This window comes from Myotis davidii, unplaced genomic scaffold (genome assembly GCF_000327345.1).
Source record: "Myotis davidii unplaced genomic scaffold, ASM32734v1 scaffold1330, whole genome shotgun sequence".
In the NCBI taxonomy this organism is placed as follows: Eukaryota; Metazoa; Chordata; class Mammalia; order Chiroptera; family Vespertilionidae; genus Myotis; species Myotis davidii.
Genome location: NW_006283826.1, coordinates 1,023,371 through 1,047,468, shown reverse-complemented (window position 1 = coordinate 1,047,468; position 24,098 = coordinate 1,023,371). Strand labels below are relative to the sequence as shown.

At 37.3% G+C, this 24,098-nt stretch overlaps 1 protein-coding gene across 3 annotated transcripts in view; it reads left to right on the top strand.

Annotated features, from left to right (window-relative positions):
* Nucleotides 1–24,098, top strand: part of MED13L (mediator complex subunit 13-like) — a 248,346-nt gene that overhangs the window by 133,696 nt on the left and 90,552 nt on the right. For all 3 annotated transcript variants that reach the window (XM_015567540.1, XM_015567547.1, XM_015567549.1), the window contains one exon: nucleotides 917–1,000. In XM_015567540.1, coding sequence (XP_015423026.1) covers nucleotides 917–1,000 — 84 coding nt within the window. The remainder of the gene's footprint in view (nucleotides 1–916; nucleotides 1,001–24,098) is intronic.

Here is a 24,098-nt window from a genome sequence, read left to right as displayed (position 1 = left end):
TGTGTGTGTGTGTGTGTGTATGTATTTTGGAGAGGCAAAGAGAGGGAGAGAGAGAGAAACATCAGTGATGAGAGAGAATCATTGATTAGCTGCTTCGTGCATGCCCCCTACTGGGAATCGACCTGTGACCTCCTGGTTCATATGTCGATGCTCAGCCACTGAGCCACACTAACCAGGCACTATAACTTCTTGATAACCTAAAGTGCAGTTTGGTTGAGAGTGTGGTAGAGGAAAACTATATTTGGACTTTTTAATCTATGAAAACCGTCATACTTATAATTTCATAATTTGAGGGACACAAAGGAACCCAAAGTTTGTGGTGGCTCCCTTCTAACCCTCCTAACTGTCCCATCTGGGAAATGGCTTGCGGAGTTAGACTGTGGCTGCTGCTGTGGCACCTATAATCCAATATCTGGTCTGCCCATGACTTTAGGATTAGAGTTTGCGGCATGCCAACTTTGGAATCAAGTTGCTTGTGTAGTTAATTATTTAGAGCCATATGACAACACACACACACACACACACACACACACACACACACACACCTCACCCTGATACCATTTTCATTTTCAGTAGCTGTGTTTTTTTCTTCTTCTTGAAACAGTGAATTTTGAGCTGTAGTAGGGATCTAGGAATTATTTCTAAAGAGAAATGCTTTCCTAGGACTGTTGATTGAAGAACATTTTATAAATCTTGCAAGTGGTCTTGCAAGATAATATTATACTATCTTACAGAATTATGTCATATCTTCACAGTAAGGAAATTTTGAAAATCTCAGTGATGAGGAAACATTTTGACAGTTTAAGTGCTGATGTTTTTTATTTCCAATGATGTATGCCATTTGTGATTATTGATGCAATGACTTCCTAATTTATTATTGAAACTATAAAAATAATTCTTGATGTAATTATCATAGGTGCCTAATGGATAAGAACTTCGTTAGGATTGGGAAATGGTTTGTTCGACCGTATGAAAAGGATGAAAAGCCAGTCAACAAAAGGTGAGTGTTTAGAATGCTCTTGGTTTTTTCGGTTGCTTTTGCTTGACCACAACTATCTTTGGGGAAGAGGTGGGTGGGGGAAGCAGCTTATTTGTTTACTTTCTAATAATGCTAGTAGTTTATATGTACTACAATAGATTTCTGGATCACATTTTATTAAACACTGCATTACAAAATTTCTGTGGAATACTAAAAATTGAACTAGAAAGATGATTATTACTATTGCCTACGTATAAGCTCCTTATTACCACACTTTTTAGAATTGAAATATTTTATTTTGTTATTTTTCTTCTTTAAGGTATTATATCGCATAACCTTTAAAAACAGTCAAATGAATTCAAATGGTGACAATATTTATAGGATTGATGCCCCTTAAAAGTCAATCAGCACATCCTTGCTAATTGACAAACAAGGACTGTGAATTACTGCTAAACAGTGCTAAACTTTTGACCATCAAAGGCAGTCCTTGATACTAAACAAAAATGGAGGCTTAGATTAATCAAACCAGAACCAATAAACAAAACACTCAAAATGAAATATTTACCCACTTACCTCTGAACACAGGATAGACTTAATTAAAATCATAAGTTGATGGTGATTACTTCATTTCTGAAGAGCAGGGTACACAGTCTTTATTCTTCTTTATTTTATTTTTTTACTGCCATACTTGTCCTAAGCTAAAAGTCCCAATTCCTGGCTATAGGTAAGAGTTCTTGAAGCCTTTTATGGTAGCGCTAAGGTTAGATCTTTTGGGTAGTTTGCCAGAATTTTGCTGTCAACTCTTGCCACTTTTGGAACCTTTACTTTCTTAATTTCCTACCAGAGATTCAATTAGCAAGCTTTATGTCTAAAGCTTTGATGAAGTAGTTGTGTGGAATCTGCTCATTAACCAAATCTAAGTTATGGAAATTTGGTTTCTTTTTTCAAATCTGATAAAATAAGGACTGCCTGCTGCGGCCCCCCATCCCCCCAAATCACCATGAAGTTCCTTGAAATATTTTTTCCTCCTTTAGTACATTTAAAATTCTTTAGGATTTATTTAAGAAGTGTATTCAAATAGAACATAGTAGGTATTATGTATATCAAAGTTTGTGTGGAAAGGATAATGACACTTTTAGAAAGGTGCCAGTTTGTATGCGTGTGTAAAAGTGTGATTCTATTTACAGATGCTTTGATTGAGGAACTTTTTCTTTTATTGATTTTGATTTGATCTGACCAATGCATATGTTCCGAGAACATAATTAGTCTTTGCGTTTTCCCTCAACTTTCTGAATGGTTAAAGTTTTGGCTTTTAATGTTGGTGAGTCTAAATGGTTAACTATGGAATTGCTTTAGCACAAGGATCTCTATACGATTCTTAGTATGGCTCGCTATGCTTAGTGTGCATCCCCACAGCTGCTCACTGGTGAGTTAACTGAGCCAGTCCTAAATGTGTGATGATGTGACAGGAATTTGAGGAATGAAAGGAAATGTAGAAATAAAATAATGATTGAAAGAGGAGCAATTCTATTTAGTGCTTTCAGAAAGGGAGAGGGAGAGAGAGCTAGAACCATCAATGATGAGAGAGAATCATTGATTGGCTGCCACCTGCACACCCCACACAGGGGATCAAATCGCAACCCAGGCATGTGCCCTAACCAGGAATCAAACCGTGACCTCCTGGTTCATAGGTCGATGCTCAACCACTGAGCCACGCCATCTGGACAGCAATTTGTATTTTTAATAGTTAAAAAATAATGTTTAAAAGTCAGATGTAGTTATGAATCTATTTTATACTAGAGGGCAGTGCCCCAACCCCCTGATCCGCTCTGCTCTGTGTGTGACAGGGGCGGTGCCCCAACTCCCTTATTGGTCCTACTCTGTGAGTGACAGGGGGGATCTACTCAGCCCCCTGATGGGCCCTGCTCTGTGCATGACGGGGGAGCTCCCCAACCTCCTGATGGGCCCTGCTCTGTGTGTGACAGAGGGGAGCTCCCCAACCCCCTGATGGGCCTGCTCTGTGCGTGACAGGGGGGAGCTCCCCAACCCCCGATCGGCCCTGCTCTGTGGTCACAGGGTACGGAGCCCCGGGGGGGCAGGCCGAAGCCAGCAAGTGGTCATCCCCTGAGGGGTCCCAGTGTGTAAGAGGGCACAGGCCGGGCTGAGGGACCCTCTCCCCCCCCCGAGTGCACAAATATTTGTGCACCGTGCCTCTAGTTTTAAAAATGATTTAGAAATTATTAGAGAGCTGTTTATTCTCTAATTTAATTCCAGCCCACATTTGATTATTGCAATTTTTAGTCTATTAATTTTAGCCTTTGAATGCCATTTTTAGCAAAATAATTGATTGCCCCCAATGACAATTTGCACCTTTGATCTTTTGTAGGAATCAGGTTTATATTAGTTGGGCTAATACAAACATTGGTAAACACAAATAACCAACTTGCTAGTGCATTTTCTGAATGAATTAGCTGTCTCTTCTTCATGTGCAAACCTGCCCTCCTCTTAGATGATAGTTCAGATAGCCTCATATACTTTCAAATCTTCTAATTACTTTTTTATGTCACGCACCTCACTGGGGATCGAGCCCGAAACCCAGGCATGTGCCTGATGGGGAATTGAACGGTGACCTCCTGGCTCATAGGCTGAGGCTCAACCACTGAGCTGTGCCGGCCAGGCCACTGCTCATTCTTCTACCCATGCTCCTCTTTCCTTTTTCTCTCCTTATTAAAGGCCAGTTATCTGTGTTTCCTTCCAGAGATGCAAAGATAAAAAGGCGGGGAAAGGGATCTTTTATCTAGAGGTTAAGCAGACATGTAAACAGATTCTTATAGTGTGAAAGGTAAAGGAAATCTCCCAATGTTCCGAAAAATAAGATCACTAGTCATCCTTTTTTCAGTTTTCCTCATAAATTTACTTTGTACGTGTGATGCTTTTTGCCACTTTGAACAAGAGCTAGTTGATGGACAATCCATAAAAGAATATTAATGGGACAATTTAGACTTATCTAATCATGTGTCATAGTTTTGCAGCTTTTTTCCCATGGGCCTATAATATATGTAGTCATTTTCTGTTAGTTTATCTGGTGAAAGATATATAAAAATACTATTTATTTTGTCACTTGAATATACTTGAGAATTGTGTGAAAAGTGAGAAGAGAGATGAGCACACAGAAGTATTTAGGATTATAAATCTTGCATTCAGGAATTAGAACTTTTTGTACATGGGACTTTTTCAAGAAAGTAATGCACATACACATTATTACACGGATTACTGATGAGCCAGAATCTGCCATCCACTAGGCTGCTTCTTTGGAAATAAATGACTGAAGTTTACTAGTAGGACTTTATTATAACTCCTATCCTAATCAAGCTCTTAGTGTGCTTAGTTACACTGGTCTACTCACTATATCTTATGTTTCTGTTCTTGTGATTTTTTTTTCTAAACTGAGTAGAATAATAATAAAGGTAATAATAATGATGCCTACTTTATATAGGTTGTTTTGAGGATTAAATGAGATGATTCATGTAACTGGCTGAATGAATGACTAGACAAACAAATTATTTAAAGCCTGTTGCAAACATTTCTTTCTAGTTCCATGACATTATATACTAGTCACTATATTATGAATGAAACTGATAAACTTTTCAAAATTAAGTGATCATAAGTCAGGAATAGCAGTGTGCACAATTTTATTTTTACTCCTTCAGATCATTTGATATTGTTTTTATATTTAAATCTTACTAGAGGCCCGGTGCACGGATTCAGGCACCAGTGGGTTCCCTCAGCCTGCCCTGCAGGATTGGGCTGAACCGGCTCTCTGACATCCCCTAAGGGGTCCTGGATTATGAGAGGGTGCAGGCCAAGCCAAGGAACTGCACCATGCACAATTGGGGCTGGGGAGGGATGTGGGAGGTTGGCCAGCTTGGGAGGGACCACGGGAGGGCTCCAGGAAATGTCCAGCTCATCTTGCTCAGACCCAATTGGCCAGATCCCAGCAGTATGCTAATCTACCACTTGGAGCATCTGCACCCTGGTGGTCAGTGCACGTGATGGCAACAGGTCGACCGGTTGACTGCCCCCTGGTGGTCAGTGTGTGTCATAGCGAGCAGTTGAGCTGCCTTAGCATATCATTAGCATATTACGCTTTGATTGGTTGAACGGATGACCAGACACTTAGCATATTAGGATTTTATTATATAGGATATTTTCTCTAAACTATGCATTTATAGAAGATGGTGAAATTTCCATAAAATTCACCAATTTTATACCAAGTATTTTCATAGATTTGATTTTGGTCTTAGATACATATGATGTTTTAAAGAGGTACCTTTGACTATTAAGGTTCACATCAAGTGTGATAGTCTATTTTTGATATTTCATGTATTAAAAAGAGCTCTAAGTAGTGTTAGACTAAGTATCTTTAGTAGTAAGATTTGATAGCTACTCTGGGTAATAAAAGAGACAGCATAAGTGAAAAGTGATCCAGACAGAAATGGATCTAGTACTCACATTTGTCAGATGAAAAAAGAAGGAAGCTGCTTACAAACCACCAACACTTACAGAATTTTCTTTTTTTGGATGGGCATCATTCAACACATCTAGAAACATATTTATGCACTTACTTTTTACTTTGTGTTTTTCCCTACCCATTCCTCATAAAAGTATCAGAAAGTGGGGATGTTTTTACTAGTCTTCTAACTTCTTAAACACAGTTATCATGTCTATAGCTTAAAGTGAGAAGAATGGTCTAGATAAGAATATTTGACATGAAATAAAAAAAAATATAGAAGAAATAAGTGGAAGGTTGAGGGTAAATGAAGTATCTATATTTTTAGTTTACTGGCATTAAAAGGTGCTAATTGTACAAATATACCCATTTGTTTCTTTGTTCTTAGTTTAATAAAAAATACGAATATGTTTTATTTGAAGGAATTTAATTTAATACTATTTATTCACTTTTTAAAGCTTTCATTAATAATGCTTTTTTGGAGAATGTGTTCATAAATCATCCCAAACATTATAAAAAAATGAACATTAGAGTGTATTTTTCTGATTACAAAAGGATTGATGTATTTATTAGAAATTGGAGAATGCTTAAAACCAAATAGAATTTTGAGATGGTATAATTTTATTCTAACACATAAATATGTCCTTTATTTGAACTTGAGAGTATATATGAAGTCTTTTCGATCCTTCATGTATTCCTGTATATCCGTACCTCCACAGTGCTTGATGATGAGTTAGTGAAATCTTTAAAAATTTAGCTTTTTAAAATAGTTATTCCTAGATACACTGGAAAAGGACAACTTCAGTATACTAAAGTATAATTTACAACAAGATAAAATTGGAACTCTGATGCAAATATAAAATGAACAAATGCCAAACATTTTAATCAACTCTTTAATTAGTGTAGGAACAGGTGAGATGTAAAAACCAGGTCAGAGAGCATTTGAGCAGCTAGATTTTATAGAAAATTAATAGGTGTTTGTGCATCTGTAATGTGGTAGCTATTTGAACAAATAATGCATATAAATTCATTATTTTTTAAGAATTTATTTACGGAGAGGAGGGGAGGGAGAGAGAAGCAAATGTGTGAGAGAAAAACATCAGTCAACTGCTTTCTACTTGCCCTGACTGGGGATCGAACCCATAGCCTGGGTATATGTTCTGAAGGGAAATCGAACCCACCACCTTTAGATGTACAGGTCTACGCTCTAACCAACTGAGACATACCAGCCAGGGAAAATTTATTTTAGTCTTAAATAACCACAATTGCTTATTAATTAGGACATGCATGCCTGTTGGGCACTGTACAACTTCTCAAATCTTGGAATCAGATTGGACACCTCTACTTTTATTTCCAGTCCATATAGATTTTACTTTATATCACAACACTGAAAATCCAGTTTCACAAAGACTTGACTTGATTGCAGGGAATACAGCACAGTTTAATTTTGACACTGAGCTAGTAGTTTGCATAGTCTCTGACAAATGCTGTTTTCTTTACCCCCCCCCAAATTAAAAATATCCCACCACACCCTTGTGAATTTGTTGCAGTGTTTAGGGGTGCTGTAGTCACAGTGGGTAAAGGAGGCAGTCGATAATTTTTGGCCAGGCATTTCCCTTACATAACATTGAAAGGACAAGTTGTCGTCTTCAAAGTTTTGAGTAAAAAGTTTTACAAGTACTCCAGAGAGCTTCTAATTATTATTATTAAATTTCTCTCCTTAAACTGCCTCCTGGATGGTGGTGGTGTTATTGATGTCCTGGTAGACTCTACTCTGTTTATCCAAATCCTACCAAGTCTATAGGCTGTTCTGGTAAGCCAGTTAATCATCCTGATGCATTAGAGCTATAGTGTAGTGGATTCTCAAACTTTTTGTTCTCAAAACACCTATAAACCTTACGGAGAGCTTTTATTTATGTGGATTAAACTTACCAATATTTACTCCAAACGGAAAAAACTAAAAATAGCAATAATAAACCCATTTCATGTTAAAGCAAATAGCCCATTTTTAACTAAAATAACAATTCTCTAAAAGAGAAAAATATTTAGTCAGAAGAATAACAGTTTTTTCAAATCTCTTTAATGTCTGGCTTAAGGGAAAACAGCTGTATCTCGTGTCTGCTTCTGCATGTAGTCTGTTGTGACATCACACATCATGTAGCCTCTGGAAAACTCTATTGTGTACTTGGGGGAAAATCAGATGAAAAAGATGAATAATGTCTTTATGTTATTCTGAAAATAGTTTTGACTGCTGCCTGCTCAGAGTGGAGCTTTACATTCTTAATGCTTACAAAGAATTTCAACGCAGATGTGGTCTGTCTGCATTCTCCTATTAGGCAGGGGCAGATAAACTTTTGTAAAGGGCCAGATAATGAATATTCTCAGCTCTGCAGGGTATATAGTCTCTGCCAAAACCAGTCAAATCTGACATTCTACTGCGAAAGCAGCCATAGACAATATGCAAGCAAGTGGGCATAACTTGCCCCAATAAAACTTTACAAAAAATATGTGACAGGCTGGAATTGGCCGTGGCCTCTGCCCTTAAGAGGGAAATTGCTGTTCAGATAAGCTAAGTGATTAGCTGACAGTCATACAGCTAGAAAGTGGAGGATTCAATTCCATGTGTTTCTAGTTTCACAACTACTGTCTTTCTCATTTCTTCATGCTGTCTTCACTAAAAAGGTTAATGATTACAAATTTAATGTAGATGGGATTATTGATTATTTGTTATAGATAACTTTTTAGGATAAAAATTTATCTAAGTTTAAAGTTGTATAGGGGCTAGGATATAGACTCTCCCTAGTTACCCAATAAATGATTGGATAAGGGTCTTTATCACAATGAATCATATGCACCATGGAACATTTTAATTCTTATGTTAATCACTAAAACACAGGTATCTAAAAATGTTTTCAACAGACAGACTCTCTAAGTAATTGTTTTATTCCATTTAAAATATTATTTGGAGTGGTAAATACATGTATATAGTATACAATTTAAATGCTACAAAATGGGTAGGTGAAAAAGTAAGTCTCTTCCTCACTTCCCAGTCAGCCAGTTTTTTAGTGTTAATTCCTATTACCAGTTTCCTTTCATCTTTCCAGAGATTAGTTTATGCAGATATACACCAGCATGCATCTATACATTTCTCTTTATACAGATAGTATATCTGTATAAATTGGTATACATACTCTACCCATTGTTCCATGGCTTTATTTTACTTACTAGATAGTGATGATATGTTGAACATCAATCCATGTATATCCATATAGAACTATTAACTGTTTGAAAGAAAAACATGCTTTATATTCACTCTGAATATTTGTTTTATCAGACTTAATAATTTTAGAATTTATTTGTTTTGTTATTTACATTCCATGAGTATCTTTTCTAACAGTTTTTAAAAATGATGTTGCTTTGGTATTTGGTGCACATGAGTAAAATAACTTCACAAAGTTCTGCCAAATGATTTAGTATGATTAGGAAAGAAAGATATGAAGCAATAAATAGTGAGCACTAAATGTGAAAATTGGGAGATCTTGTGGGTTGTTCTAGTGAAGAGCAGGGATTCATGAAGTTAAATGGGTTTTGGTAACTCTAAAGTTTGAATGGCTTGGGTTAGAATCAAAGTGAGGAAAACGACATAACAAAGACATCACCATAGTGTCTCTTAAGGAAAGATTTGGTTGAGTAGAGAGGAAAGTGCATGTTTAGCAGCAATGGAAGACAAAAAGAGATAATGTCTAACAGGAGGACTCCTTGAGTGATCCAGAGAGTTATAAAGAAATTCTATTTATGGGTGTGTTTTTTTCTCTTTCCCGTGGGACCACGATATTAAAAGATGATGAATTGCTTTGTAGGATTTGTGTATGACTGAAATCATATGCTTGTACTATGAATCGCCTACAGGCTGTCTAGGTGTTCATTTGTGGTGGAGAGCTGCTGTGAGTGAACTTTGCCCCTAGGCATTATATTGCTGTATGCCATAATGATAGATTATTGAGGTTTTTGTTTAGGTATTTTGGTGAATGAATGTGGCAAAGAATATACTCTTTGGGATCCATGTAACATCTATAAGCTTAGAACCATGATAAAGTTCTAAAGTCTTGAAGCTTAGATGAATTGTGATAAAGACTTACATTGTTCTAGCAATGACTAACAAATTAGAATAGTTGCTTGTTAGAATTTAAGAATTGCAAAATTCCACAGCCAGAGATAAGCATTGTCTTGAGAGTTAAATATTATTTTTTAAAAGCTTAAAAATAAAATAAAAAACTCAGAAAAACAAAAGCTGTTTTTGAGGGCTCAGTCCAAACTTGCCATTAAATTATGGCTACATGTATAACTTTTCCCTATTGCTTTTGACTCCTTGTTTCTGGAGTTTTGGGACTGTTTTTAGTTAGTGCCTTTTGTATTGTCTTACTTGGTCTTCTGCCAAGAATTTAAGCATTTACTGTGTATAGGCTCCTATCTCTCATGTTAATTTATTTAAAGCTGGGGAATAGCTCACATTATTGCACTTGAGAAGCACCTAAACCCTATTACAGCGTTAAACAAAATTTCTTTATAGTGCTCGCTGTGCCGCTACAGCCTCTCTTGCCTCTATATATGTGTTAAATCAGTTGGTGTCTATTTCAAACTTGAAGGAAAGGCACCCGCAGAAAGGCAGTCCTGCTTCCTGGAGCCCACAGCACAGGTTTGGATATGTACTGACAGATAAATCGAAATGGTTGAGTGAAAAGCAACCAATTTAGGGACACTCAGCAACACAACTTCAAGTTGGAAGGAAGGGAGCTAATTTTTTTTGGTGGGGGGTGCTAATATTTTTAAGTTAAGACTAACATTTATTGAGATACTATGCTAACTGCTTTACATAACTTATTTCTAGTCTTCACTACATACCTGGAGCTTTGTGTTATTTTCTTTGGTTTTACAGATGTGAAAATGGAGACCTAGACAGTTTCAGTAACAAGAGTTAGAAAGTGCTAGAGCCAAGAATGTATTTTCTAGAAGGGCAGGACCTTTAATGCATACTGCTTGTTAAGTACTTTGTGTCTTATTATTCCTCACAGCAACCCTGTGAAATTAGTGGTAGGAGTAGTAGTAGTAGTAGGAGTAGTAAAAGGAATTGAGATACAGAGAAATAAGTAACTTGTCTTAGGTCACACTGCTACTGCGGGCAGAGCTAGATTGAGTTGCTTCCAAGGTTCTTGCCCTTATTCTCAAAAAATGAAAAAATTAGAGAAGGGTAAATGGTAGAGGCTTAATGTTAAGTGAAATAATAAAGAACATCCAAATAAAATCAGGATGATTCACCTTTTTATATAACTTTATTGATTTTAGAGAGGAAGGGAGAGATTAAAACATTAATGATGAGAGAGAATCATTGATCAGCTGCCTTCTGCATGCTCCCTTAGTGGGGATGGAGCCCGTAACCTGGGTATGTGCCCTTGATTGCAATTGAATCTGGTACCCTTCATTCCGCAGGCCGATGCTCTGTCCACTGAGCCAAACTGGCTAGGGCAAGGATGGTTCACTTTTTAGCTTCTAGGCTAGAAAATATAACTTCAAATAATGGAAAAAACTATTTGTGAAGACTAGTAATGTATGAGCATTGCTTGCACAATGAAGCCCCCACTAGGATATTTACTAGTAAGTAATAGCATATTTAGAAGGAAGAAAGAGGTTTCTATTCTTGCACATTCCGTCAATTAATAGGCAATGGTCTTGGCACTTGCCCTAAGGGGCTAAGCTGGAAGTTGCTCTGTCAAGGGTTCCCTTGTGATAGTCACATGGTTTGCATTTTCTGCTAGAACTGGCAAACATGGAATCGTGTAGTCAGGTATCTCAGATCAGTTTGAATCTGTGGGTCAAAGGAATAGAGATCAGGGGTAGAGAGGCAAGGTTTTCAGTCTGCCTCTTGAAGGTGTACCTAAAAAATCAGTGACTGTTTGGTGCTTATTAGTAAATTAAAAGACACAATTTATTTGTGGCATTTAAGCAAACTTAGAATTATGAAGGGGAAAAAATGTTGTTTTCCTTTCTTTTATTCATTTTACTCTTTAGATGATGTGTAAGAAAAAGAATATTCTTTTAAAGCTCAAAAATCAGTCACACTTTATTAATGCTTAGGAAGACATTAAGTTTTAATATTTAACAATATCTTCAAGATATGTGATATAATAGAGAGATAAATATTAATAATAACTTATGAGAAAATTGCTTTGATAACCACATGCCCCTGTTATTGACCACTTAAGGCTGGGAAGAAAAATGCAGTAGCAAACTTTATTTTTCTCTGATATAGGATGAATGTTAAGCTACAAAGAATAACTTCAGGCATTCAGATCCATCATTAGAGAGATCAATAATTGAATTAGCATTTAGAGACAGGAAGTATGACCCATTAATCCAGTGGTTCTCAACCTTCTGGCCCTTTAAATACAGTTCCTCATGCTGTGACCCAACCATAAAATTATTTTCGTTGGTACTTCATAACTGTAATGTTGCTACTGTTATGAATCGTAATATAAATATCTAATATGCAGGATGGTCTTAGGCGACCCCTGTGAAAGGGTCGTTCGACCGCCAAAGGGGTCGCGACCCACAGGTTGAGAACCGCTGCATTAATCAGTTAAGAAACAAGATAATATCCTACCCCCGTCAGAGTTGTAATTTATGTGATTGAGAATAATTTTTATTTAATTACTTTACTGACATATGTTTGGAAAGCATTCTAATAAAACATTCAGGTCAGGGTCTCAATAATAGGGTGTTCCCCAAAAATGTATACACACTTTGAATGAATCTAAAGTTGGTGTTTATTACCATATAGTTTATTTTCAAAATTTAAAAGAATCTACAGAAATGAATAATTCTTTTTGTCAATACCTGTTTTCAAATTGATGACCATTCTGGTCCAGGCACTACTAATAATGCAAAGCAGTGGAATCCCAAGCATCAAGAATCATTTCACTTGGTATTTGTGTGCTCTCAATTTGTCGACTGTTGCCAGTTTTGTACCGTAAACTTTATCTTTTATATATCCCCATAAAAAAAGTCTAGCGGATAATTTTTTTTTGTTCAAAGCTTAGTTTGGCTTTCGTACTACAGGAGCCATGAGCTAATAATACCCAGAACATAGCAGATACTTGAATATTTGGATTGCAATAATTTAAACTAATTCTTCACCACAGTTCATCAAAAAAATGAGGGGGTTTGGCCAGGTCATTTTTAAGGATCTTTTCACAACAAAGGTCTATGATTTTAGTTTTATTCTGTGCTCAGAGAATCAAGCTGTTTCTTTAGACTCAAAAGCAGTTGCGTTCAGTCCTGACTACATTTCCCAGCAGGCATGAGTCTGCTTGTTTCCTGCAGGGTTTGGTGCACTCTTGTGCCAGGTTGCCTAGTCATCCTTTTCCTTCAGTTGCTGGTTCCAATTAAAAGAAAAGTTTACAAATGTGGAAAGTTGCAAAATGGAGTCAGAATTGGTTAGGCAACATCCAGGGTGAATAAAAATCTAATCCCACACATTACAGAACAGATCCCAGCTAATCAAAGCATTCTTTGGTGAGCTAATTTACAAGCCAGGACTGTCTCTTACACCAGGGGGGATGGCTGGAAATGGGGCATGAAGTTTGGGGCAGAAAGCTGACTGGAATTTAAGTGGTGGTGCTGGTGGCGGTGTAGTGTGAGGGGTACAGAGCATGGCCCATGTAAAATAATGTTCATTAATCAAGACTCAGCAGGAATCTATCTACTCGTTACCTTGACATAGTACAATATAATGTAGTGTGCAAATGAGCCTGGGAACCAGACGTATGTGAAGTTTATGGGAACTCTAGGTTTTATAAAATTCAGCTAAATAATCCTTGCTTTGTTTCTTCACTATTAATGAAATATGATGAAAATATTTTTAGTGCTTTACACTGCAATAAAAAGGGCATAAAGGGCCATTAATAGTATCTGCAGAATGACAGACCTGCTTATTTTTCAAATAGCAAATCAGCAACTTGCTTAGAAACCCACTTGAGCATATAATAAAAACCCATGCTAGCTTGGTTAACATGAAATCAAATAAGGTGTAGTAACTGAACATTTTTGCAAGTTAAATTTCCTGAGGTGGAAGGAGTCACTTCCCAAAACTGATGTGAATATTGAATTACCACAGTATTAGAGTGCTTTTACTAAATTGATTTGTGAGCTCACTGATTTGATTAACAGATTCAAAATGACAAAAGATACTTAAAAGGATCATTTTAAACATTAAGTATTGTTGCTAGTTTATAAAATTGAAAGGTGCATAAAGAGTCTTATCTGCCCTGTAAATTAGAGCAAAATGAAATCATGTTAAATAGCCTTTAGGTTTATTTATGGTAAAAAACACAGAAAGATTCCACAAGACTGTCAGGTTATAGAGGAGGGGAGAAGGGCAATTTACTTCACTACTTTTTATTATTTTCCTTGCTTTTTAAAAAAATACATTTTTATTGATTTCAGAAAGGGAGAGGAAGAGAGAGATAGAAAGATCAATGATGCAAGAATCATCTATCGGCTGCCTCCTGCACACCCCATACTGGGGATTGAGCCTGCAACCCAGACATGTTCCCTGACTGGGAATCAAACTGTGACTTCCTGATTCATAGGGCGATGCTTTACCACTGAGCCATGCTGGCTGGGCTTCCTTGCTTTTTGTTAATTTTGCCATTGGCCTTTGCGAGCTATTGATGTTAATATACTAAAAATGTAAATGCCTTCAAATAGGTATTTATCTAAACAGTCTTGGTTTTGCCTGAAAGTTTGTTTTGTTCTTCTACATTTAGAAGAACAAAAGTTACTTTTTTTTCCTATTTGTTAGCATATCTGGAACCAAGCCTAAAACATGTTATACTTGAGTGGTATCAATTGAGTGAATTGGCTTTATCCGTGCTATGGAAGAGAATGAATTTTAATTCGAAAGTTTGTCATTAATTAGTAATCAGTTTCTAAACATATGACTCTCATTTTATTAAAATGTGTTTAAATTGTTTTTTAGAAATGTTTTAGTTGAATTCAGTCAGTCATGTCTATGAACTGGACTTAGTTTACATTAAGCATAAAAAGTGGAGATAGCATTCATTATTTAAAACAGTGATCAATGGAGCTAATGTTTCTCAGCTATTTGAATAACATTTCTTTCTTGAGGCACCTTGACAATAATTACTTCAGTTCATGAAATTTCATGTGTTTTCAGAATTGAAACAAAGAAGCTGTCATCATCTGAAAATTAAATATCCAAAACTACATTGAAAAGTAAAGATAATGTTGGATTACTAGTGATTCTTGTTTTCTTTTCTGTACTCCCTCTATACCCCTGTATTTCTATTTTCTACAATGAGCATGTATTACATTACTAGAAGCCCGGAGCACAAAATTCCTGCACGGGTACGGTCCCTAGGCCTGGCCTGCGATCAGGACCATCTACCCCAGCTGCTGGTAGCCGGCCCTGCCCCCCGCTGCCACTCACCCCTGGCTCCCCATTCACCATCAGGCGATCGGAGCCTGCTGGCTTGGGGCAGAGACCGAGAGGTTGTCCGTTCCCGCCTGCTTGCTGCCCCTGTCCCCCAACGCCGGTCGCCCTCTGTGTGTGAGGCAGCTGGCAGGGTGGGTGTCTTGGCCTGGCACTGCCTGTGTCCACCGCCACCCACCCATGGTTCCCCATTCCCCATTGGGCGATCGGAGCCTGCCAGCTGGGGGAAGGGACTGGGAGGTTGGCCACAAGGCCCCAATCGGATGACTGGGGCCTGCGGGCTGGGGGCTGCTCCTGCGTTGAGCTTCTGCCTCCTGGTGGTCAGTGCACATCATAACAGCTCGTCATTCTGCCATTCGGTTGATTTGCATGTTACCCCTTTATTATATAGGATTAATCAGAGAAAATAATACTGCTTTTTATAAAATGCAAATATAATACATTTAAATATTCATTATATTTGAGTACTTTCTTTTAAAAATTAGCACCTCTGCCCTAGCCAGTTTGGTTTAGTGGATAGAGCATCGGCCTGCGGGCCAAAGGGTCCTGGGTTCAGTTCCGGTCACGGGCACATACCATGGTAGCAGGCTCCTCCCCAGTCTAGGCCCTGGTTGGGTATGTGCAGGAGGCAACCAATCAATGTTTTTTCTCTCACATTGCTGTTTCTGTCTTTCCCTTTCTCTTCTACTCTCTCTAAAAATCAATGGAAAAATATCCTCGGGTGAGAATTAACAGAACAAACAAACAAAAACAAAAAAAGAATAAAAATGAGCATCTAGTTTATAAATGAAATCGAGTGCTAAATGTGGATAGGGCCAAAATATTAACTGCTAATTACTTGCAAGATTTATTTAATAATACTAGGAGAAAACCCAGACTCTCAGTGCTGGGAGAGTGATTAAAAATAATTTATTAGTGATTTCTTAAAAATCCCTAAAGCTTTAGTATTAATTTGTAGTTTTAGAGATTTCTATACTATGTAAACTTAATCTGGAAGTACTTATATTTTATGTATCATCTTAATTAACATTGTGATCCCCAAAACGTTTTTAGAAAACAATTTAAACACATTTTGATAAAATGAGAGTCACATCTTTGGGCCTCTAGGGTGCTGCATACTCCTGTGAGAGGCTGCGCACTGTGTATTTTACCATCCTTATCATGATGCTGTGTGCCAGGCATGTGCTTTAGGTACTGTGAGAAGCCCTTTAGTGTGGTGCTTTAGAGCATGGACTTTGAGGTCAGACTGCCTGGATTCAAATCCTGGCTTTGCCATTTACTAAAAATTAATCTCTGTTTCAGTTTATCCGTGAAAGAGGCAATTATTGTCCCTGCTTCATAGAATTATTATGAAAATTAAATGAGTTAATATTTACAAAGTGCTTAGAAGAGTGCCTAACATAGTTTATGCGTGATTATTAGTCAAATAAATATTTAATCCTCATAAGAACTCCAGAGAGAGATAATAGCACTCACATTTTATAGATGTTAAAAGTTAAGCACAGAGAGATTATGTAATTTGCTAAAGGTCACACAGCTAGTAATGTGGATCTGGAATTTAAATTCTGGGCTGTCAGTCTCTAAAATGTGTTGCAGTCATAAGTGTCTGTCTTATAATAGTCCTTGCACTTCAGCATGTCCCTAGCAGTTATTTTGTCTATTCTAGGCCTTAATGCATCATGTCAAGAGTGAGTGATGCTTATGTTTTATAAAGCTTGACATAATTATAGTCAAGTAGATGTGGAAAAATAATCTGACATGGTTCTAATGGGTAAAAAGGACATATGTTGGATTGTCTTACCTGTTTCTAAGATATTAGAAAGTGAAAGTTGTCTAAAATTTTAATACTCCCCCTCCCCCCCCCGAATACAGTTAAATAAGATACATAGTTTAGAGTCAACTTTATGTGAGTGTAACAAATACCTCTTTGGGTGAAGTAACATCATTGGTAAAGGAAACATTATAATAATTATTCTGGAGAAAGTTTATTAATAAGGAAGTTGGCTCTGGAACCCGCCCTTATCCCTACCACTTCGCCACAGCCTCTCCAGCCTCAGTTCCCTGGACTTGCTTGGGGTCTGACAGCCATGTGTTGAGATTGGGCAGCCTGGGCAAGAATGTGGGTCAGAGAGGGTTTGCCACCATACCAGGTAGTTCACATGTTGGTGGAAGATGGGTTACCCAAGCCAGCTGGAAAAATTCATCAGGACTTGAACGATGAAGGAAGCTAGGCTAAGCAGCATCTTTTAGGAAAAAGACAAAAGCTAGGATTGTTCTAAATGGGGGATGAGTTCAGCCAACAGGTCTTGTTTACAGTTATCCTTAAGGCTGTTCAGGATTCCTTTGACATCATTTTCCATTTCCACCACTAAGTTTCTGGCTTTGAAAGCATCTAGCGTATGGGCTGTTGCAGGGAGAGGATGTCCGAGCCAAATGAGGGAGAGCCTGCCTCTCTATTCCTTGGGCCTTGAGCTTTTCTCAGTCACTGTTGGGAGGCAGCGGCTTTATCTTTTTTGTGGACCAGGTCATGACCTCAGTGCTGCATTCACTTGCGTACCCTGGCTCTTGTATCCAGATCATTCCCTAGGTGAGAACCAGAGCACTCAGATTGTGACCCTCAAATCAGGGCCCTTCATTTTCTCCCCCTGTTAGATTTTTATAGTTTGAAGACACACTCTTTTAATGTGGGCCACCGCGAGTGCATAACGGGTGATGCCAGTGCTGGCATTTGGCTGTGCACAACAGTAATAGACAGGTATTATTCAGGTTAGAATCTTAACCGTTCCAGAGAAAACACAGACTGGGAGTCCTTAAACTTTAAATCGACAGTTCAAATCCAAAACACTGACATTCCGAGAAAGCATACGTGAAAACTCAATTCAAGGTAGTAGATAGAATTCAGATTTCTTATTCTGAAAATAGCTATTGCCAATCCTAAGGCAATAAACAGAGGTAGGCAGGGGCCAGGAAACAATTTTATAGGCCATTCTTTCATCCTGTATCTTGATTCTACTGTCCTGTTTACCACAAATATTGTCAATATTTTGCCGTCCACATCGGGATTTATGTCACAGTGGAATGCCTAGATGATCATTTTGGAAATCCTAAACAATATATCAGGAATATTTGTATTTGAAAAATGTTAGTGAACAATGTTAGTGTTTGAAAAGGGGCAGTCGGCAGAATACAGTCTTAGACAACAGATTATTAATAAAAAATACACTGGTATTTGTTTTAAAAGCACTGGCTAAGGAAAGTGTCCTGTTAAAATGAGCCTTGATGTTTTGGAGATTCTCCTGGCTTTGTGTTGTCAGCAGTGTGCTTCATGTCTCATTAGCACTGTCCACTGGCAGAGGCATCTAAGGCCCAGAGAACTAACTCCCCAGCGTAGATTAACAAAGCACCCCACCACCTGGACCTGAGGCAGATAAAGAAGGCAACATGCAATTTTTGGTGATTCCCTTAATTGATCTTCACTAAAATTTATCAGCAAAAATGGATTTTGATCTGAGGGTTCATCCTTTAAGTATTTGTGTGTCACATTCAGTGATTGTGATGTCTAAGAGTGACCTTGGTGAATAAAACTGGTGTTAAGTCAAATACTTTCAAATGTCATCTTTCCATCTAATACCTCAGATAATCTAAAGTAATTGAATAGATGAAATAAAATCTCACAAATGATACCTTTGTTGCCATTTATTGAATCTTGCTGTGTTCTGAGCATTTGCTAAAAGCTCTTGGTGCATTTGCTCACTTAATCCCCCATTTTAATCCCGTTCGGTAAGAACTGTTATCTTCATTTCATAGATGAGAACACTGAAGTGTCTGTCCATAGTATTTTTCTACATAATGAAGAACTTGGGGGCGGGGGGTGGGCACACTTTATGAGAAATACTTATTGTCTGGTTTTTCTCCCCATCGAGTTTGTCATAGATCATATTCATGTGATGTATAATGCCATAGAAGAGATAAAACACCTCCCTATTTTTTTTCAACTAAGTATTGAAATCTATCATTATCTTCTACCAGGTCATTCTTTCATCCTGTATCCTGATAGTAGATCTCCAGTCTGGTTTGCAAAAGATAGTCTCTTAATGTACTAGGAAAAAATGTTACTTTGTGTCTTTTTTCCTCTTCCTATTAAGAATTCCAAATTTGTGTGTGTTTTAGAACATACAAATACATTAGTATTAGTCAGGTACTGCATTTCATTGGTTCTAATATGTATTTTCCCTCCACATCTTAACATCGGATCATAATGTTTCCTATCTAAGAATTATTATGAGTATTTTTCCCTAGTGGTTAATAAAATGACTGTGTCTAAAATGATGATGTCTTAGATTCAATTAAATATAAAGGTACATGTAGTAGAGGTACATGTAGAAAATTCGAAAACAAACAGATACATATTAGGGATGTGTGTTGTTTTTTTTTAAACAGATAGTAATATGTAATCAAAATGTTTGTTTTTTAATTTTATCTCCCCTGCTTAGAATTCCTCCTGTCATCTATGTTGACAAGTGCATTCTTGCTAGTATACGTACTATCATGTGCCTTTTCCCAAGTCATACTACTGTGGCCCATGTTAGAATTGTTGAGGCAGATGATGATCACCTGCCATCTGATGATTAGCAAAGGTGTCAGAGAGACTAGTGTTGCTTTAGCACTCATTTCAGTGTTGTGCGGATTTCATTTGGCCTTATACCCATTCATTGAACACTTCCTCTATAACATTTTGACCTTGTTGATCTTCTGTATTCTCCTGAGTTAATATTATTAGGCCAGTAAGCATTCAAACACTGGTTGATGCTGATCTTCATACTATAATATGTTCCCATCTTGTAACTTCCTCATCGCTTGTTGATTATTTCCAATACTGCAGGGTTCACTTTGTCCTCCACAATTACTTCTGCTAACAAACATTATTTTCTCATCAATTTTAGTTGTTAAAATGATCTCTGATTTTATTTCTGTTGATTATACATTTCTTATTTGAATTACTTTTGTGTTTGTGAAAATGATAGGGTCAGTCGTCTTATTAAAACTGCATAAAATTAAGCATGACCTTAGAGGATGAAATAGCAGGTACTGGAGTGGCTGCCTATGACCACTGACGCCATCTGTTGGAAGCTAGTAGAGTTAATTCTTTGGCTCTTTCTTCTTCATGATAAAAATTTGAAAGTTGAAAATTCTGAAAGAGGGGTTTTCTGTATTTTGTCATAGATAAAACTCTTACATGATTTTGTAATGAGATCTGTATGCAATTGAAAGTAAAGCCTTTACATTGTTTATAAACATAATGTTAAAGGACTTATACTTTAAAAAATTAACAGTATAGCAAAGTATTAAATAAATCCTCACATAGTACTTTAAAATAGCACAATAAAGAGGGTAGAGTAAAGCAGTTGGTCTCTAGAAGAAAATACAACATTTTACAACCCCCTTTAAACAAGGTTAAAGATGTTAGTCTAATTTTATTCTCTGAATCCCATGAAAATAAAGCATGCATTCTTGCTACTTATCTGTATAAGATGTGACACAAATTAGTTTTCTTTGCATAGAGAATACATTGTTTTCTTATAGACCGTGTTAAATAAATACCATTTTTTATTTTTATGTCTTGTATTTTCATTGAAAAGCATTAATATTACCTTCAATTCAAAGTATTTATTTATTTTTACTTATGTGTTCCCCAGGGACATGTGCTTTTCACTGTGGCTGCCCATAAGTCTTCCTTATTTAGAATAGAATGCAAACTGAATCTGACTCATGGTAGATTTTATAAAATGCATTTACACTGTCCTCTCACCTTTCTCCTACTTTGCCTTTACCCTAGATTCTGCAGAATTATGTGCTTGTGTAGCCCTTCTTACACATGGCCAAGTGCTCTGCTTGAGCAGAAAAACTACAACTGACGCACTGTTTACTGCAGTTGTCCAGTGCTGCCGTCGAGCAGCTGTCATTGTTTTGCACAGTTCTGTTTTTCCTCCAAAACTGCCTGTGGCAATTTGTACTCATTCTTTATTACCCAAGGGTTTTTCAAGCAATAAAATAATGTATCTGACTACTTAGTGGCCTAATGTGATTCCCTTTTCAGAGAAGCAGCAAAGTAGAAGACTCTTTCACTTTTCCTCTTCGCTGACCATGCAGCATTAGGCCAGTTGGGGCAGGTTTTTGATGTGCTGCCAGAATGCAGAAGGAGATTTTACTGTATTGCAGTTGAATTTTCTTCAGATAATTCTGAATTGTTTATAAGTAAAACTCAGATCTAGTCAGAAATATAAAATATTCTACATGTAATCCTGCCTTGTAGAAAAATTTATTAATGTGATAAAATTAATATGATTTTAACTATCTTCAGGTCACGTTGTAAAAAAAATCAATATGACATGGTGAGAGTGAAAATGCTTTTCTTTATTCTTGCTATCCATTTATTATACTCAGTGATCACATGCACACACACACTTTTTTTCTCTTTCTTTAAAAAGAGCCTACTGTTTACCATATATTGTCCTAGATGCAGTGACATATAGCAGTGAACAAAATTGATGTGGACCCTGTCCTCATGCTATTTATAATTGAGCAGTACTTACAGAGGAGATGGACCATGTAGTGAGTGTCAAGTCTTAGTACTGTAAGTGTGTCAGAAGAGCACTGTGGAGCGGAATATGCTCTTTTGGCAGCTCAGTGCTGTAGAAATCTCTTTCTTTGTTGTATGTTTAAGCAGCCTTCCTGTCTGCCTTTGCCAAAGCAGCCCTGGAGACATTCGGAGTGTTAATGAGACCCTGGGAACACCCTTGCAGTCTCAGACAGAACTAAGCTGTGTGTTGTCAAAGCCTCCTGCTTTCCCACTCATGCTCTCTTCCCAGGCATTCATACTCCAGACATCGGGCACCAGGTCCTGACGTTTGTAAGAGCAGAGAAGTTTAATCAAATTAACCTCTCTCCATAATAAATACTAACTACTGTTTATATTTTGTGTTAGTAATATCATAGCAGTATCATAATTAGTGGCACTAAGTATATATATAGCACAGTTTTAAAGTTGCAAATTTCAATTAAAATTTGTTGTAGTAGTAGTTAAAAAAGACTTTTGCCTGATTATCTTAGGCCCTGCTGCTGTTAAATTTATCTGGCTGAATGAGTCTGTTTCTTAGGTATATAAAACTAGGTAATTTATACTGTTAGAAGGAAGCAGCAACTTAGATAATTCCAAACAATGCTTAATTAAAATCACTATTTAGTGCCTACTACTAATACAAAAAAGTGGTCTTCTAGGTCCTCTTCAGGACTGCCTAGGGGCTAACACATACCTTGGTCTCCTGGATGTGGACCGAAAACAAGAAATGCCTTGGGTGTAGATGAGTGAAAAAAAAGAGTGCTCTCTGAGTTCAGTGTTGTGCTGGCCCTTGTAATTGCAGCCTAAGGAACAGTCTTGAACCTATTTGAGGAATAAAGTAGACAAAAGGAGGAGAAGCCAGAATTTTAGAAGAAGGTAGGAAAGGTACAACGCGTATCCACTTTATGTGTGGGACATGATGTATAGAGAGACTTGATTGGCTAGAACAGTGGTTGGCAAACTGCAGCTCGCGAGCCACATGTGGCTCTTTGGCCCCTTGAGTGTGGCTCTTCCTAAGCCTTAGGAGTACCCTAATTAAGTTAATAACAGTGTTCCTACCTATATAGTTTAAGTTTAAAAAATTTGGCTCTCAAAAGAAATTTCAATCATACTGTTGATATTTGGCTGTGTTGACTAATGAGTTTGCCAACCACTGGGCTAGAGAAAGCAGCTCTCCTGGCTACTTACTCTTGACCTGCAAAAAAAAAAAAAAATGTTTTTTATTGAACTTTTCAAAGTTAAATTAATTTAAAAATTTGAGACTTGCCCAGCTGGCATGGCTCAGTGGTTGAGCATCTATCTATCTATGAACCAGGAGGTCACAATTCAATTCCCAGTCAGGGCACATGCCCAGATTGTGGGCTTAATCCCCAGTAGGGGGTGAGCAGGAGGCAGCTGATCGATGATTCTCTCTCATAGATGTTTCTATCTCTCCCTCTCCCTTCCTCTCTGTGAAAAACAAAACAAAACAAAAACATTAAAAAAATAAAAATTTGAAATATTAGAAATGTGCCTAGTTGGATTAAAGTTGGCACCAGGTCAGATACTTTTAGTGATACATGGAGAGATGCTCCAAGTTCCGAGAAGGGAAGATAGATCATCCTGAGTTAAAATCACTGCTGTAGAGTATTGGTTGATTACTCTCATCCTTTGGTGGACTGGGAGCTGAGGCTTGCTGCTACCAGAGTATCATGCTGCCTATCGCTGGCCTGGGGAAAGACTAAAATTCAAAGTATGGTTTCTACTGAATGTATACTGCTTTCATACATCATAAAATTGAAAAATCGTAAGTCGGAGACAGTCTTCTGTATTATAATACAAACCTATAAATGGAATCGGTCATTTCGTGTGCCTTTTATAAGCATAATACCTTATTTATTGTAACATCTGTATTTACTTTTATCACAGTATCTTTAATTAATGTACTTTACATTTGTGGTTATGAGTCTATCTACTAAAAGGCATGAAAAACTATGTTTTAGAATGTTATTCAGGGGAAGGAGGAGTATAATATTTGAGAATACATAAATGCTAAATATGGAGGTTCATAAACATGTACTCTATTATTCTTTTTAAAAAATATATTTTTATTGATTTCAGAGGGGACGGGAGAGGGGAGAGAGATGGAAACATCAATGATGAGAGATAATCATTGATTAGCTGCCTCTTGCATGCCCCCCCCACTGGAGATCAAGCCCACCACTTGGGCATGTGCCCCTACTGGGAATCGAACCATGACCTCCTGGTTCATAGGTTGACACTTAACTGCTGCGCCACGCCTGCTGGGCTGTCCTCTATTATTCTGTCATTGTTTTGCATTTGGCTAAATTGTTTTAAATTCATCTTTTCCTATTGGAAGGCATTCTTTTTTTTCTAGCAACATTGATTAAGAACAGTTATTAGGAACTTATCTCTAAAAGAAAGTTTTCCCATTTCATCCTTTGATGATTTAAAAAAAAATATGTTGGGAGTTAAAAATAAT